The sequence below is a fragment of the Piliocolobus tephrosceles genome, chromosome 6 (genome assembly GCF_002776525.5).
Source record: "Piliocolobus tephrosceles isolate RC106 chromosome 6, ASM277652v3, whole genome shotgun sequence".
NCBI lineage: Eukaryota > Metazoa > Chordata > Mammalia > Primates > Cercopithecidae > Piliocolobus > Piliocolobus tephrosceles.
In genome coordinates, this window is record NC_045439.1 from 15,465,673 (window position 1) to 15,477,741 (window position 12,069).

General features: G+C 40.2%; 1 protein-coding gene across 5 annotated transcripts in view; it reads left to right on the top strand.

The window, feature by feature from the left end:
- RPS6KA5 (ribosomal protein S6 kinase A5) overlaps positions 1-12,069 on the top strand; it is a 194,583-nt gene that overhangs the window by 71,601 nt on the left and 110,913 nt on the right. For 4 of the 5 annotated variants that reach the window (XM_023205450.1, XM_023205451.1, XM_023205455.2 and 1 more), the window contains exon 3: positions 5,267-5,485. The exons of the other annotated variant lie outside the window; for it this stretch is intronic. In XM_023205450.1, coding sequence (XP_023061218.1) covers positions 5,267-5,485 — 219 coding nt within the window. The remainder of the gene's footprint in view (positions 1-5,266; positions 5,486-12,069) is intronic. 5 annotated transcript variants of the gene reach the window in all.

The following is a 12,069-nucleotide window of genomic DNA, read 5'->3' on the forward strand; positions in this document are numbered from 1 at the left end:
TAGATAGATAGATAGATAGATAGATAGATAGATAGATAGATAGATAGTGTTTAGAACTTCATGTTCTCTTTTGCTCTTCTTTTCTCCATTCCCCTTTCCCCTCCCCTTCCTTCCCTTTCCTTTTCTTTCCTTCTTTCTTTTTCTTTCTCCCTTTCTTTCTGTTTCTCCTTTCTTCTTTTTTTTTCCCCGAGACAGGGTTTGCCCTGTTGTCCAGGCCAGAGTGCAGTGGCATGATCTTGGCTCTCTGCAACTTCTGCCTCTTGGGTTCAAGCAATTTCTCCCACTTCATCTTCCCAAGTAGCTGGGACCACAGGCACGCCCCACCACACCCACATAATTTTTTGTATTCTTTGTAGAGACGGGGTCTCCTTATGTTGCCCAGGTTCGTCTCAAATTCCTGGGTTCAAGTGATTTGCCTGCCTGTGCCTTTCAAAGTTCTGGGATTACAGACATGAGCCACTGTGCTCATACCTTACTCATATTTCTTTTTTTTTCTTTTTTTTTTTGAGACGATGTCTTGCTCTGTCCCCCAGGCTGGAGTGCAATGGTGCGATGTCAGCTCACTGCAACCTCTACCTCCTGGGTTAAAGCGATTCTTCTGCCTTGGCCTCCTGAGTAGCTGGGATTACAGGCACCCACCACCACGCCTAGCTAATTTTTGTTTTTGTTTTTGTTTGAGGTGGAGTCTCTGTTGCCAAGGCTGGAGTGCAGTGGCACGATCTTGGCTCACTGCAAGCTCTGCCTCTCGGGTTCATGCCATCCTCCTGTGTCAACCTCCTGAGCAGCTGGGACCACAGGCACCCGCCACAATGCCCGGCTAATTTTTTGTATTTTTTGTAGAGACAGGATTTTACTGTGTTAGACAGGATGGTCTCCTCCTGACCTCATGATCTGCCCACCTCGGCCTCCCAAAGTGCTGGGATTACAGGCGTGAGCTACTACCCCCAGCCAACTTTTGTATTTTTAGTAGAGATAGGGTTTCACCATGTTGGTCAGACTGGTCTGGAACTCCTGACCTCAGGTGATCTGCTCACCTTGGCCTCCCAAAGTGCTGGGATTACAGGCGTGAACCACCACGCCCGGCCCCCTGTTCATATTTCCTAACAGAGTATCTTGAAAAGACCTTAGCTCTGATGTAGTTGAAAAGATTAACAGCGGTAGACATGAATTCTGTGAGGATTGCTAATTGAGCATTTCATGCCATTGCATGTTGATGCAGAAATTAGAGAGTTATACCTATTAAGGCGTGAAGGTAGTTTTTTTTTACCGAAACAGCTCCATTCAAGCAGGAAGTACTATTGTTTTATCTTTCTTTTTCTTCCTTTGGAGACAGGATCATGCTCTGTCACACAGGCTGTAGTGCAGTGGTGCAATCGTGGCTCACTGCTATCTCAAACTTTTAGCCTCAAATGATCCTTGTACCTCAGACCCCCAAAGTATTGGCATTACAGGCATGAACCAGTGAACCCAGTCCCTATTTTGTTTATCTTTTTTTTTGGCCAAAGTAGTTTTCATTATGGTAGTCTTTACAGTTTCTTAAAGGTACTTTAAAAATAAGATTAATAATGTCAGGGCACACATAATGAAAGGCAGGAGTTGGCTGCACTTGCAGGCAGTCATTCATCCAGTTGCAAACTAAAAGAAAAGAATATTGCCACCAATTCCAGTTTCAGTGGCCGCTCTTGAAATACTGGAGAACAAAAAGGTGGTTCTGGAATAGATAGCATTATTCAACAGAAGGACTACTTTACTTTCTTTCTCTGCTCTGAGCTATAAACTGACTTAACCAGGTAAGGTGGCTTCTTCAAGATCTCTCCAGTACAGAATGTGTTTTCTCCCCATTCTGCAATGTGATAAACTGTCTTCTGGGTGCTTTAAAAACAAAACCGTTTGCAGGCAACTACGATTTAATTACACAGCCTTCTTAGAAGTAAGATCGTTATCTGAAATACTTACTATTTGGAATGTTGTAAGGCACTCCCTGAATGTTGTTGATAATAAGCAACCACTGATACTTAGTATGTGATGAAGCATTGTAGCTTAAATGTTAATCATGGCAACTATAAAAGTAAAAACAAAATATTTATGAGTTTCATTATAGTTTTTCCCTGACATTGTCTGACAGATGAACACAATTGCATTGGCAGAGTACGTGGTCTTTAATTCGTATTGTTGGGAAACTTCTGGATGTTCTCACATGGCAAGGATGATTGTTTATTATTTGACCATATAGAGTGTAACGTAGCAATCAGGCTGATTTTATATTATTTGATCGTATATATTGACATCCTACCTCATGCATATTTGGAGTGAAATACAATAGTTTTTAAAGTAACAGAAAGAAATCAAAGAGAAAAATATTTACAACTCCACAGAACATATCAGTAGAACCTCTTAGTGGTGAGAGGTCTCAGAGTCATCTTACTTTGAGATTGGTTTAAGGAGGAATATGGAGATGGCATGATAGTGTTTTTAAATATTTAAAAGATTATCTTAAGAAGAATGATATTCTTTTTTAAGTCCAGAGGGTATGGAAGGACAAATGAAAATTATAAAAAGTCCTGCTTCCAGTCAATATAAAGAAGATTTTCTTTCAGACTGAGTTTCACTCTGGTTGCCCAGGCTGCAGTGCAGTGGTGCACTCTCGGCTCACTGCAACCTCCACCTCCCGGGTTCAAGCGATTCTCCTGCCTCAGCCTCCTGAGTAGCTGGGATTACAGGCATGGGCCACCATGCCTGGCTAATTTTGTATTCTTTGTAGAGATGGGGTTTCTCCATGTTGGTCAGGCTGGTCTTGAAACTCCCGACCTCAGATGATCCACCTGCCTCAGCCTCCCAAAGTGCTGGAATTACAGGCATGAACCACCACACCCGGCAATATAAGGAAGATTTTCTGATAGAGCCTCCCATCAATAAAATGGGCCACTTTGCAAAACTTCCTCCTCTTGGAGGTAGGAGCACTGGGTCCATTCACTGTTAAAACAGCTAACTTGCATTGTCACTTATGTTTAATCTCTGGTTCCCTATTTATTTGCCTATGAAGTCATTCACTTAAGTAAAGCAGCTGGACTACAGGTAAGACTGTGGGCCCAGGAGTCAGACTAAATGGCAAGTGTGATCTTGGGCAAGTGACCCAACTCTTCTCTACTTCAGTTTCTTCATTTATAAAATGGAGATAATAGTTCTCACCTCCTTATAGGAGTGTTGTAAGAATTGAATGAGTTAATATATATTGTAAGTGCCTGACAAGTACTCAGATGTTAGATTCTAACACCCAGAAGTCTGTGTGTCACATGGTCAACACCTATGTTGAGGGCAGATGTAGCAGGAAGAAGCTGAACATCCATGTTTCAGTGATGTTGTGGAAAGAATTCCTGGTTTTGACAGCATAGGTGGATTTCCTGATTTCTAAAAACCATAGTGCTCTGGAGATAGGAACCTGGGATAACAAGAATTTAGGGTAGGTGCCATGTGTATGTAAGGAAAGCAGAAGTTGCAGGGCTGCTTGTGGAAGACTTTACTTTCTCCTGAGTTTATATAGTGGCTTGCCATGTTGAAAGGCATAGTGCATAGTATTTTCTAGCTTCATTTTGTTGCTTCTGAATAGATAAACTTTTTTTATTTTTATACTCTAATTTGTTAGGTTCCAAAAGTTGTCATTGCATCTTTTTGGTTCACTTCTGCCTTACTAAGGTCTCAACCTATAATTATTGTATTTCTGATGAGATAATACGCAAACCTTTGTGAACTTTTTCTGTGCCCTGGAATGTATTCAGTATGTTTACAGTACTGGTTATATTAAGATCCAGAATGTCTGATTACTTGCACTTGTGAGGAATCACTTTTTTGTTCATTTATGGTTCAGAGTGTGGTCCGTGGAGTCACACTCCTTGCATTTGAATCAGTTCTGCTGCTTCTTGCCACAGTCTTTGGGCCAGTTCTGTAACTATTCTGATCACATTTCCTCATGCGTGAAGTAGAATTGCTAAAAGCACCAGCTTCACTGGCTGTTGTGAGGATTAAGTGAATCAATATGTTTAGTGCAGAGCCTGGCATCGGCAAGTCCTTAATAAACGTTGGCGCTCCTTCTCAGGATTATTAGTCTTTCACTGATCTCTTGCACATTGTGTGTTGTTACTAATCCAGTTCCCAAAGTACGAAACTGAATAACATACGGAGTACAAGAGCCTTCCCTTAAAGCTCCCTTCTTCTAGTGGGTGGATTACAATAGAATTAGGTGGTAAATACCGTAGAGTGTGAACACTGATCTGGGCCCGAATTCAAACTAACTCAATAATAGTCTGATTAAAGCATTTAAGAGAGACTGGACTTAAACATCCCAGAAAGCATTTGCCTTTTAAAACAGATTAACTGTAGCGAATTGATACCTTGCAGGAATGAAGTAGGGGACTCACCTTTTCATTCCCAAAGTGTTTTTGTTTTTTTACCTTCCCTTCTTCCTCCCTCTTCCTTCCACTTCTTCCTGCCCTAGCCCACTTCTCTAAGAAAATAAATGCAGAGAACCTGCTCTGCCCGCAGGCACAGTGCCCACACGCCCCCAATTCCTCCGCCTGGAGGAGGGCACCACACATAGGATCATGCCCAACAGAGTCCTTATTATGAAAAGTGTGGCGAGGTTGATCGAGTCAGCTGTAGATTATTGCCCAGAGATACAAAAGGGCTTCTGTCTGTATTGTATGCAGTTTAGGATCTTCTTATGTTTTAAGTCTGAAGATCTCTGTTGTTCATGTAATGCCAGCTTATGTTGCTTTAGGCTTTTTTATAAGTACAGAGGAATAATTGAGGCATTTGATTTATATATATATGTATGTGTGTGTATATATATATATGAAATTCTTATGAAGAACTGCCTTCATTTATCTACATCAGTAACAAATATATATATATACCTAGAAGTTTTATCTGATGTCTAAAATGCCCTGGTTGTTCCAGAATTGGATTGTGGTTAGTTGACCATAATAACAGCTAGTTTCCTACAGCTAAAAATATTGAGGAGAGAATAACAGTAAAAGAGTAAAAGCATAATTTTGTCAGCACTGGCTAGATATGTAAACATTGAGGGTTCGACCTAGAAATATATTTGGTTAAAATTCAAGAAATCTATCAAAGAACTGAACTGGTACCAAGGATGCTTTTTCCTTTAAAGAGTATATTTTTTGTGCATTAAATAAATTTAGTTCTACTAAATTACCATTTTGCCTGTATAGCATTTTAATTCTTTTTGTTTTTTTCTTTTCATTTTCAGCTTATGGAAAAGTATTTCTAGTTCGTAAAATAAGCGGTCATGATACTGGAAAGCTGTATGCCATGAAAGTTTTGAAAAAGGCAACAATAGTTCAAAAGGCAAAAACCACAGAGCATACAAGGACAGAACGACAAGTCCTGGAGCACATTAGGCAGTCGCCATTTTTGGTGACATTACATTATGCTTTCCAGACAGAAACCAAACTTCATCTCATTTTAGGTAAGTGTCAGTTGTTATCAGACTTTTTATGAGAGCATTTTTCTTTGGGTCTTAAGTTATAATGTTCTCAAAGGGCAAGATACTATGGACTTAGAAGAAGTGAAATTTTTGATTCTCATTCTTTGTGGTGGCATCTCCTGGAATATCATGCATTACTCTGGATTTGAGGCCTCCCATTATGAAAGAATTTACATACTTGTATTCCACACTCTTTTCTTAGTCTTTTTTTCTTTCTTTCTTTTCTTTTCTTTTCTTTTTTTTTTTTTTGACACAGAGTCTAGCTCTGTCACCCGGGCTGGAATACAGTGGTGCAATCTCAGCTCATTGCAACCTCCGTCTCCCAGGTTCAGGCAATTCTCCTGCCTCAGCCTCCTGAGTAGCTGGGACTACAGGCATGCACCACCATGCCCAGCTAATTTTTATATTTTAAGTAGAGATGGGGTTTCACCATATTGGCCAGCCTGCTCTTGAACTCCAGAACTCAAGTGATCTGCCTGCCTTGGCCTCCCAAAGTGCTGGGATTACAGGTGTTGAACTGCCAATCCCAGCCCTTCCTTTATTAATGTTAAGAAACATTTGAATTGCTAGGGGTATCTACCTCCCTGGGCAGTATACTTCCATTCAAATGTGAGGAACTGATTGGTGAAGTGGGCCAATTTCTGCTTTAGAAGTTCTCAGAATGAACAGGTTTAGGCTGACAAGGGGATGTTCGTGGAAACCAGTAATGGGGGAAAATAAAAAAGAAAGAAAATACTTCTGTTCCTACAGATGCTTTGCATTTCTGGTGAAAAACTTGATTAGCTACTAATCAGTCAGCCTTTACACTCCCATTTCCACCCTAGGCACTTTCTGATTCCATTTCTTTCTCAAATAGAACTGGACCTTTATATATGATCTTTGGAAAAGTCCTCAGCACACATTACCAGATTGCTTTGCAGAAAAGTTGCACTGTTTTCTGTTCCCACTAGAGAAATGGCAGTGCTTCTAGTGTTCTACCATTGTTAAAGATTTCATCTGTGACCATTTTGGTCCTGTGCTTGGGTTAATTTGCATGTATGTGATATCACTCTCTTCTAGAATTATGGTAAGTATTAAATGAGCTGGAATTTCACATAGTGCTTTGCAAGCATTAGCTATTTCTTAAGTGCCTACAGTATGCCAGCTGTTACACTAGGTGTATTCCATAATATTACTGACCCGCACAAAGACACTGCAGGATCCCCTCATTAGTGATGTCAACATTCTGGAAGCTGTATGTCTTGAAGTTACATATCTTGTGTGTGCTTGAAGATTGGAGCTCAAGTCTGACTTATTCCAATGTCTGTCTTCTGTTTCCCTAAATTGCTGCCTGTATTCTTTAATTATTGGTAATACAAACCGGTTTTTTTAATATACATTTGGCCATTTTATTGAATGCTTTTAGTTTAGAAATTATATTTTTATTAATGATACCTAAGATTGCATTCACCTTTTGAGCCATGTTGTTACACTTCATGCTCATTTTGCAATGCTTACCATCAATTAACAATTCTAAATCTTTATTCATGTAGGACACACTCTCTTCTCTCCTCTTAGAGTCCCCATTAATGTTACCATTTACCTGTTGTTCCAGTGAGTCAATATCATTTGACCCTTCATTCTGCCTCCTGTGTGTATCTGCTATGTTCTTGATTTTTTTCGTAGATATGTCTTCAGTATCTACCCACATGAACAATAAGACTGTTATAGGTGACAGAGCATTCTAATGCAGCAGTTTCAAACATTTTTAGTGCAGGACCCTTCCCTCAAATGAACAAACAGAAATTCAAGTGGAAAACAAATGGAAAGGAGTAGCTCTGCTTATATCTGGGCCTAAGGGTACCAGGCCCTACCAGTTTATTTCTATTCTTTACCCTAGAATAATTTCCAGGAAAGCCTTAGGAAGTCCATGAGGACTGTTTGAGAATTGATTATCTTTTCAAGTTTCTTCCTTAACAATAAACTCATAAAAGTTAAATCATGTGTCTAAGGTTGTCCGAGTCAGAAGCTGTTAAGAAAACAGGTTCTTGGACTCTGCACCATTACGTGCTATCCTGCCCCTGCCCTTTCTGTTTCTCTCCTCTCTTTTTTTTTTTTCCTATTCTGTTAACTATACTCAATATGCATTTTAAAATTATTTAAAATTATAATTTTTATAAAACATTTTAAATTTAGAAGTAGATAGATATGAGTGAAATATTTTGTATTTGACTAGAAAACAGTAGTCCTTAATCATGTTGCTTTTTCATTGTTGGCTCTCCATTACTTTTGGTCTTTGTCATTGGCCCTAAATAAACAAATCCAAAACAAAACAAGAAAACCCATTTCTTCTGCTAACTCAAAAGTGGAACGTGAACTAGACAACATATTCATTCCACAGTGAGTGAGGCGTTGGCATTTAGAAACCATGCCCTTCCATCTTCTGTTCACATTAATTTTTTTTTACACAATTATTCTTTGTGCCTGTTACAGCAGTTGACTTTTAAAGATGAAAACTTTTCAGGAATTTAGAAGAGGACTATAAACTGTTTTTATGGTTCAGTTATTTGTTTGCAGTGCTCTAATGCACAGTTTCCCAAACATCGTGCCATACACTTGGTCCCTGTGTTAGTTTGCTACGGCTGAGTGGCTTAAATAGACATTTATTTTCTCATAGTGCTGGAGGCTGGAAGTCCAAGATCAGTGTGCCACTAGTGTTAGTTTCTCCCACGGCATCTTCCCTTGGCTTGCAGATCGCCACTGTCTTATCACCTCTTCACATGTTGTCCCCCTATGCATGTGTGCCCTGGTATCTCTTTTTGAGCCCAAATTTCTTCTTCCTGTAAGGATACCAGTCAGATTGCTTTGGGTTCCACCCTGGGCGCCTCATTTTAACTCCATTTACAGTCACATTCTAAGGTACTGGAGGCTAGGACTTCAACATAATGAATTTTGGGAAGATACAGTTCAGCCTGTTACAGCCCCAAAGGGTTTATTGATTGACTTTATCCAGCTTTTTGTGAGGTATTAGCAAGAACTTACATGTCTAGCTCTTCAGGGACCTTGCTGACAGTTTGTCTGATGACTAAGTAAATACTATAAACCTTTTTAAAAAAACTATATGTTTTCTTAAAGTTTTATTACTGCAAAAGCAGTATATATGCATACAGAAGATACAGGACAGCAAAAGTAAGAAAATAAAACCATTTCCACTACCCAGCATGTACCTTATTATATACTCCTCTATTATCAGTATATATTCTTCTAGGTCTTTTTGTCTATATGTCTGTGTGTGTGTTTTATCAAAATGAGTTTGTCCTATATATGATTTGTAAGCAGGTCTTTCAGTTAATGATGTCTACCTTTCCCAGCTAATAAATTTTCATTTAAAAGCCAGTTGTACAAGTTATTTATTGCTGTATAACAAACCACCTAAGATTTCATAGCTTAAACAATGATTTATTTTCTCATGATCCCATGGATTGGCTGAACAGTTCTCTGATGGTTAACCTGGGCTCACTCACCAGGTGTTCAGATGGAGTTAGCTGAGCTGTGAGGTCCAAGATGGTTTCATTCTCATATATGGTAATTGGTGCTAGCTGTTGGCTGGGCCACCTCTTTTCTCCTCCGTATGGCTTCTCATCCTTCAGTACAGTAGATCAGCTTTTTCATAGCATGGTAGTATCAGGTCAGCGAGCAACTACTGCCAAGAAGGCAAAAATGGAGGCTGCAGGGCCTCCTGAGCCTAGACACTGGAACTCACATAGCCTCTCTCTCAACATAAGACCAGCCTGGATTCATGGGATGCGGAAATAGACTTCACATCTTAAAGAGGGGAACTAGATAGAATTCATGGCCGTTTGTCATACAAGTCCATTTTCATATTTTACTAATTGTAACATAATTATGCTTTACAGCTGTTTGTCCAATCCAGGAATGCTCACTTGGTTGTGTTCTTGTAGTATCTTTTAACTTATTCCTGCCTCTGCTGAATTCTAGTAGTAATTGGGAAGCTAGATCTAAAGGCTCAGTAGGTTAAACTTAAACGTTTTGAGCTGGAATACACCATAAATGATGTTATATATTTCATGTTATATCACGTTAGGAGAAACCTATTATCCGACTGTTCCCAATTAGTGATTCTAAGATTAGATTACATAGTGACAGCCTGATCCCTTCATCATAAGGTTATATTTTTTCTCCTAGAAGTGAAAATATTCTGTGTGGTGTTTGGACACTGTGTTTTTTTGTTTTTGCTTTTGTTTTGAGATGGAGTCTCGCTCTTGTCACTTTGACTGTAGTGCAGTGGAACAATCTTGGCCCATTGCAACCTCCACCTCCTGGGTTCAAGTGATTCTCATGCCTCAGCCTCCCAAGTAACTGGGATTACAGGCACCTGCCACCACGCCTGGCTAATTTTTGTATTTTTAGTAGAGACGGGGTTTCACCATGTTGGTCTTGAACTCCTGACCTCAGGTGATCCGCCCGCTTTGGCCTCCGAAAGTGCTGGGATTACAGGCATGAACCACCGCGCCCAGCCCGATACTGGTTTTAACATAATATAACATGTGGTTGTAGTGTAATATAACATATGAACACCATATAATTCATAAAGATCTTCCTTGTTATTTTTTTTTTTATTCCTGCATAGTCCTTCCTTCCATTCCATTGTGTACTTAACTGGTTCCCTGGGAAGGGATCCTTGGGTTATTGTTTCTTATGAGGATGCTTCAGGGTATAACTTGCACATATGTCATTTGCTACTTATGTGGGGGGAAAAACCTGTAAAACCTGTAGGCTTGATGAAGGGAGATAGATTGCTGGGTCTGTGGTGTTTTCACTATTTTTCCTTTTTTTTTTTTTTTTTTTTTTTTTTTTGAGATGGAGTCTTGCTCTGTTGCCTAGCTGGAGTGCTGTGATGTTGATCTCAGATCACTGCAACCTCCGCCTCTCCGGTTCAAGCGATTCTTCTGCCTCAGCCTCCCGAGTAGCGAGGACTACAGGTGCACGCCACCACACCTGGCTAATTTTTGTATTTTTTTTTTTTTTTTGAGACGGAGTCTTGCTCTGCCGCCCAGGCTGGAGTGCAGTGGCCGGATCTCAGCTCACTGCAAGCTCCGCCTCCCGGGTTCACGCCATTCTCCTGCCTCAGCCTCCCGAGTAGCTGGGACTACAGGCGCCCGCCTCGTCGCCCGGCTAGTTTTTTTGTATTTTTTAGTAGAGACGGGGTTTCACCGTATCAGCCAGGATGGTCTCGATCTCCTGACCTTGTGTTCCACCCGTCTCGGCCTCCCAAAGTGGTGGGATTACAGGCTTGAGCCACCGCGCCCGGCCTGTATTTTTTTTTTTTTTTTAATACTTTAAGTTCTAGGGTACATGTGCATAACGTGCAGGTTTGTTACATATGTATATATGTGCCATGTTGGTGTGCTGCACCCATCAACTCATCAGCACCCATCAATTCATCATTTATATCAGGTATAACTCCCCAGTGCAATCCCTCCCCCCTCCCCATGATAGGCCCCATTGTGTGATGTTCCCCTTCCCGAGTCCAAGTGAGCTCATTGTTCAGTTCCCACCTATGAGTGAGAACATGCGGTGTTTGGTTTTCTCTTCTTGTGATAATTTGCTAAGAATGATGGTTTCCAGCTGCATCCATGTCCCTACAAAGGACGCAAACTCATCCTTTTTTATGGCTGCATAGTATTCCATGGTGTATATGTGCCACATTTTCTTAATCCAGTCTGTCACTGATGGACATTTGGGTTGATTCCAAGTCTTTGCTATTGTGAATAGTGCCGCAATAAACATACGTGTGCATGTGTCTTTGTAGTAGCATAATTTATAATCCTTTGGGTATATACCCAGTAGTGGGATGGCTGGGTCATATGGTACATCTAGTTCTAGATCTTTGAGGAATTGCCATACTGTTTTCCATAATGGTTGAACTAGTTTACAATCCCACCAACAGTGTAAGAGTGTTCCTATTTCTCCACATCCTCTCCAACACCTGTTGTTTCCTGATTTTTTAATGATTGCCATTCTAACTGGTGTGAGATGGTATCTCATTGTGGTTTTGATTTGCATTTCTCTGATGGCCAGTGATGATGAGCATTTTTTCATGTGTCTGTTGGCTGTATGAATGTCTTCTTTTGAGAAATGTCTGTTCATATCCTTTCCCCACTTTTGGATGGGGTTGTTTGTTTTTTTCTTGTATATTTGTTTGAGTTCTTTGTAGATTCTGGAAATGAGCCCTTTGTCAGATGAGTAGATTGCAAAAATTTTCTCCCATTCTGTAGGTTGCCTGTTCACTCTGATGGTAGTTTCTTTTGCTGTGCAGAAGCTCTTTAGTTTAATTAGATCCCATTTGTCAATTTTGGCTTTTGCTGCCGTTGCTTTTGGTGTTTTAGACATGAAGTCCTTGCCCATGCCTATGTCCTGAATGGTACTACCTAGATTTTCTTATAGGGTTTTTAGGGTATTAGGTCTAACATTTAAGTCTCTAATCCATCTTGAATTAATCTTCGTATAAGGAGTAAGGAAAGGATCCAGTTTCAGCTTTCTACTTATGGCTAGCCAATTTTCCC